The sequence below is a fragment of the Malus domestica genome, chromosome 03 (genome assembly GCF_042453785.1).
Source record: "Malus domestica chromosome 03, GDT2T_hap1".
Taxonomy (NCBI): Eukaryota; Viridiplantae; Streptophyta; class Magnoliopsida; order Rosales; family Rosaceae; genus Malus; species Malus domestica.
In genome coordinates, this window is record NC_091663.1 from 26,667,799 (window position 1) to 26,673,529 (window position 5,731).

A 5,731-nucleotide genomic window follows, 5' to 3' on the forward strand; every position below is an offset into this window, starting at 1 on the left:
ATCATCATGCATCTTCCTCCCGTAGCAGGCGGCATAGGCCCTACCAGGTCGATTGCCCATTGCATGAATGGCCAAGGACTCGTTTATGGGTGTAGCTCACTGGCGGGTAGTGCTGGTACTAGTTTGTAGCATTGGCAACGGTCGCACTTTCGTAGTAATTCCTTAGTATCTTGGAGCATGGTAGGCCAGTAGTAGCCTGCGTTAAGAGCCTTCTGGGCTAAGGATCGGCCTCCAGAGTGATTCCCACAAACGCCTTCATGAATTGAGCTTAGAACCTTCAACTCATCAAGAGGTGCTAGGCAGCGGAGATGTGGTCCGATGTAGGGCCTTCGGACGAGAATGCCATTCCATATATAGTAGCGCGTCGACTTGATTTAGAGCTTCATTGACTCCAATCTTTCGGTGGGTAGTGTGTCGTTGACCAAGTAGTCTATAATTGAACTTTGCCAGGTGGGAATTACACTAATCTGTGACATTTCGGCTATCGGCTCCATCTCTATGCTTGGCTTGTCTAGATATTCCACCGGAATGAAGCGTTTAAATTGGTGGTCAAAGGCGGAGCCTAAACCAGCTAGTGCATAGGCATGGGCATTGTCTGCCAGCGGAACTTGAGTAAGAGTGTAAGTTTGAAATGCCTCAAGCTGCTGGCGTACTTTCTCTAGGTATTGTGCCATCCTGGGATGTTTTGCCGTGTATTCCCCAGTAACCTGGCTGGTGATTAGCTGGGAATCAGAATGAATTGCGAGTTTCTTCATCGCCAAGTCTTTAGCCATTCAGAGGCCTGCTAGTAAAGCCTCGTACTCAGCTTTGTTATTGGATGCTTTGAAGCCTAGAGCGATCGCCTGCTCAAGCATTGAGCCGTCTGGGGTAACAAGGACTACACCTGCTCCCGAGCCTTTATAGTTTGATGCTCCGTCGACATGCAAATTCCAGAAGTCTTTATTGGATGGAGCAAGCGTGACTAAGGTACTCTCGGCTGCTTCTGGGGCGTCGTTGGGCCGTTCTGTTGCGTTGCCTAGGCTAGGCGTGAATTCTGCTACGAAGTCTGCCAAGGCTTGGGCCTTTATCGTTGTGCGAGGTCGGAAAACTAAACCATATTGGCCAAGTTCCAATGCCCATTTCATCACTCGTTGAGAAGCGTCTGGACCATGTAATATTGATCGTAAGGGATACTGAGTCATGACAATGACTGTATGAGCTTGAAAGTATGGTCTGAGCTTCCGAGCCACAACAACTAATGCCAAAATTAATTTTTCGATCTTCAGATATCTTGTTTCCGCATCGAGAAGAGCTTTAGAAGTGTAGAATACCGGCAGTTGGGCCCCTATCTCTTCTCGTACGAGGGCAGAGCTCACTGCTACTTCGGAAACTGCCAAATAAATGTATAAATCCTCCGCTGCTTCCGGCTTGGATAGTAAGGGAGGTGATGTGAGATAATTCTTCAAGTCTTGGAAAGCTTTTTCACATTCTTCATCCCATTTGTCTCTTTGTGCCCTCTTGATAGCTTTGAAGAAAGGCTTGCATCGATCGGTGGATCGTGAGAGGAAGCGGTTGAGGGCAGCTGTTCGTCCGGTCAAGCTTTAGATCTCCTTCAAGGTAGTTGGAGACTTCATATCTAGGATTGCTCGTATTTTCTTGGGATGTGCTTCAATTCCTCGTTGGGTTACTAAGTACCCTAGGAATCGACCTGAAGATACTCAAAACGTGCATATGGTAGGGTTGAGCTTCATATTGTACTTTCTAAGGATATTGAAAGTTTCTGCCAAATTGCGAATATGATCTGATCGCTGCTTGCCCTTTACCATGATATCGTCAACATAGACCTCCATGGTTACCCCAATTTGTTTTTTGAACATCATATTTGCTAGCCTTTGGTAAGTGGCTCCCGCGTTTTTTAGGCCAAAGGGCATGACTTTGTACCAGTAGGTGCCCCGCTCTATCACAAATGCGGTCTTCTCCTTATTGGGCTCATACATGGCTATTTGATTTTAACCAGAGTATGCGTCTAAGAAGCTGAGCAGCTGGTTCCCAGAAGTTGAATCTATTAATAGATCGATCTGGGAGACAGGATAAGGGTCTTTTGGGCATGCTTTGTTGAGGTCAGTGTAGTCTACGCAAACCCTCCATTTGCCCTTCTCTTTCTTCATGACTTGTACGACATTAGCAAGCCATGCTGAGTGTGCTACCTCTTCTATGAATTCGGCCTCCAATAACTTGTCGATTTCCGCCTCAATGATCATTACCTGTTCGGGTGCGAAATGTCTTCTTTTTTGGATTACTGGTTTGGCAGTGGGATCAACGTGCAGCTTGTGGCAAGCCACCTTGGGGTCAATACCAGGCATGTAGGATGGTGACCATGCGAAGACATCTCAATTTTCTCTAAGGAAAATAGTAAGTTCCTCCTTTTCGGCTGGGCTTAGTCGTGAGCCAATTTTGGTCGTCTTTTCCAGCTACTGGGGATCAAGAATGACGTCTTCGGCGTCCTCTTCGGGTTTCCATCCTATCTCGTCTACTTGGGCGCCATATTCTCGATCCTCCTGCTGTAATTGCTATTTGGTAGTCTCTTTGTCTTTTTGGACTTCGGTAACCTCTATGGGGGTAAAGGTATTCTTCTTTGATTCTTTCAACATTTGCACAGTGCACCATCGAGATGAAACCTGGTCAGATTTGATCTCTCCGACTTCTCCTCCCGGGATGCGGAATCGAATTTTTTTATACTTAACGGAAGTGACGGCATCCAGCTTGATCAACCAAGGTCTCCCAAGAATCCCATTGTAGGGAGATGGATCGCTTACGATCGTGAACGTTTGCTTTGAGACGACTGGCGGTGTTTTCACGTCAAGTGTGATATGGCCGATGGTAGTTGAGGTGTGTCCGTTGAATCCAGTAAGTACTTTTTCCCGGCGCATGATTGTACTTTCCAGGCCCATTTTCTGAATGACTGAAAGTTGAAGTAGGTTGACTGCACTTCCATTGTCAACCATCATCCTGTCGACTATAGCATGGGCTAGTTGGACAGATACTACTAGTGCATCGTCGTGTGGGAAGTCGACTCCTTCCGCATCCTGCTCAGTGAAGCCAATAATAGGTCCAGGTTGGGTATCGACTGCTTGAACTTGTGAGATTACTAAAGCCTGCTGAATCTTCCTCTTTTTGGAGTTATTAGTGGTCCCCAAGTGCTCAGATTCAGTGAAAATGCCATTGATTCGAATCATCTTGGTTGGTGGCTCATCATCGCCGTCTGCATTCCTTTTAGGCTGCGCAGCTAGCTTGTCTAAGTATCTATCGACTTTGCCTTCTTTCACGAGCTTCTCTAGGTAGTTCTTCCAAGTATAGCAGTCGTCGGTTATGTGACCAGGACCTCAGTGGAATGCGCAATACTTGGTGTGGTCCAACTTGGAAGTATCTCCTTTCGATTGTTTCGGTAACTTGAACCATGGTTCGTTCTTGATGTCACGAAGGATTTGATGAATCCGAATTGAGAATTTAGAATAGCTATTGGTTATCGGGCCTTCTTTGGTTGTGGGTCAGTCTCTGCGCTTGACCTCATGCCTGCCCTTGTTGGGCTGTTTTCCATCTTCCTTCCTTTGAGCTGCTGCCGACTCTTTTCGAGGCTGTTCAGACGCTTTTTCTGCTTGTCGAGCCTCGTCCCAAAATGCATGCTTCTCTGCCAGAGTAAAGGAATCTGCTAGAGTTAGGTCTTCTTTCATGATCATTTCTCCAAACAGTGGGTGGTCTGCTGGAAGTCCTTTTTGGAAGGCTGCACTTGCTATCAAGTTATCGCATCCGACGATCTTCTCCTTCTCTGCTTTGAATCTCTTAACGTAATCGCGAAGTGACTCTTTTGGGTTTTTCTTTACGTTGAACAAGTGATAAGACTTTTTCTTGATCGAACGATAAGATGAGTATTCTTTGGTGAAAACCAAGGAAAGATCATCAAAATTCTGGATGGATTGCGTCGGCAAGGTATGAAACCAATCTTGTGCCTCACCTTGTAAAGTAGTGGCGAATATTTTGCACATAAGGGTGTCATTATTCCGATAAAGGACCATCGTACTTCGGTAATGCTTCAAGTGTCTTTCGGGATCCCCGTCTCCTTTGAAAGATGTGAAGTGCGGCATGCTAAACTTGCGTGGAGGCTCTGCCTGCTCGATCTCATCCGTGAAAGGTGACCTACTTATGCTGGTCATATCTCGCCTTAGTGCTTCATCAACCATTTCGTTACGTCGAAAATCACGCATCTGTTCATTGAAAAGCCTTTCTACCTCTTCTTGGATTTGCCTTTGTTGGGGTAGCGGAGCCTTCGGCTGCCTCTGGTCTTTACTTGCCGGTCTAGGCTGCTCTTCTTCATGCTCGGCTCGTCTATGCCGTGGCTGCAATGTATGAGATAGATTCCTAGCAGGCGAGGGATTTCTTTGCAGGCTATCGGTTGAACTAGAGCCGGATTGAACGATTGTTTCCTTCCGTTTGTCAGGTTGCCTGCTCCGATGTGATGTGAAGGATACTCATTGCAGGCCTAACCGCGAATAAATGCTTTGCCTGGAAGGCTGTCCACGTTGATTATCAAAGCGTGGCCCCAACCGTGAATGTATACTTGCCCGTGGGCCTAGTCGAGAGGGCACGTTCCTCCGTGCGCTAAAACGGGAATATACACTGTTGATGCACAAAATCAGCGAAGACTTTGGTACAACAGAAAGTGTCAGGTTTTGTGACCTTCGCTTGGTTGCTTGGTTGCTTCAGTCACTAGTGAGGATAAGTACGTAAATGAATAGAGACAGAGAAGCAAACACAGGATGTACGTGGTTCACCCAGATTGGCTACGTCCACGGAGTAGAGGAGTTCTTATTAGTAGTGAAGGGCTTACACAAGTACAAAGGATCAAGCTCTCAATTTAGTGAGTTCTTGTGAATGATTTAACACAAAATGGCATTAGGCAATATTGTGGGGGAATGACCCCTATTTATAGAAAAACTTGTAGCTTTGTCACATTGACATGTGTCATGTTATGATTGGTTCTTGATGTTGACACGTGCTGCGCTCTGATTGGCTTCTAATCTTGACACGTGTCGAGTAGTGATTGGCCTCCTGGTCGGAGGGGAACTCTTCTGGGTCCTTGACAGTATAGCGTTGGCCGGTGCTCGGTAGTTTCGGGATTGGTCAAGTATGGTACAAACAGTGCTCCCCTAAGTTCCTGAGTGAGGGAAACTCCTCGGTTGGGGACTTGCAAGATCCAATCCCTTGAGTAATCACGAAACTTCTAAGTACCGAAGTGTGGTCTGATCTTCATCTGCCCTTCTCTGGAAGTACTTTTCCTCCATCCGGGAATGGTGTATTTAGCTGATGTTGACGCACAAGGTAATGTATCAATTTCACTTGAAGCTTAGTTGTAGTTTCAGGCTTAGTCAAGTGTGATACAAACCCTATAGTAGGAGTCCCCCAAGTCGCCGAGCTAGGAGATCTGCCGAAAGAGGTGACAGACAAGGTAAGCAGTCAAACTTCTAAGTAAGCAACCCAGGATCAGAGGTTTGACTTCGGCTTCCGGTTGATTGTTCTCATTCTCCTTGTCTCTCATTCAACTGCCAGGATAAGGAGAAGCAAATGGATAAGAGATGATATGAGATACTTTTGCTTTTGAAGAAGTAACTTTCCACAGGCTTATTCTTGAACTGTGCTGGAGGGTTTTCTGGTGCCCTTCAGAGTATAAGGCCGACTCAAAAATTTGAGGGTCAAA

At 46.3% G+C, this 5,731-nt stretch overlaps 2 protein-coding genes across 2 annotated transcripts; both read right to left on the reverse strand.

Annotated features, from left to right (window-relative positions):
• Nucleotides 1-2,549: 2,549 nt before the first annotated feature.
• On the reverse strand, nucleotides 2,550-3,215 carry LOC139194771 (uncharacterized). Its single transcript, XM_070819677.1, has one exon. It carries the CDS (start codon nucleotides 3,213-3,215, stop codon nucleotides 2,550-2,552), a length of 666 nt encoding a protein of 221 aa, XP_070675778.1.
• A 312-nt stretch (nucleotides 3,216-3,527) lies between these two features.
• On the reverse strand, nucleotides 3,528-4,217 carry LOC139194772 (uncharacterized). Its single transcript, XM_070819678.1, has one exon. The coding sequence runs from the start codon at nucleotides 4,215-4,217 to the stop codon at nucleotides 3,528-3,530; it is 690 nt and encodes a 229-aa protein (XP_070675779.1).
• Nucleotides 4,218-5,731: the final 1,514 nt, after the last annotated feature.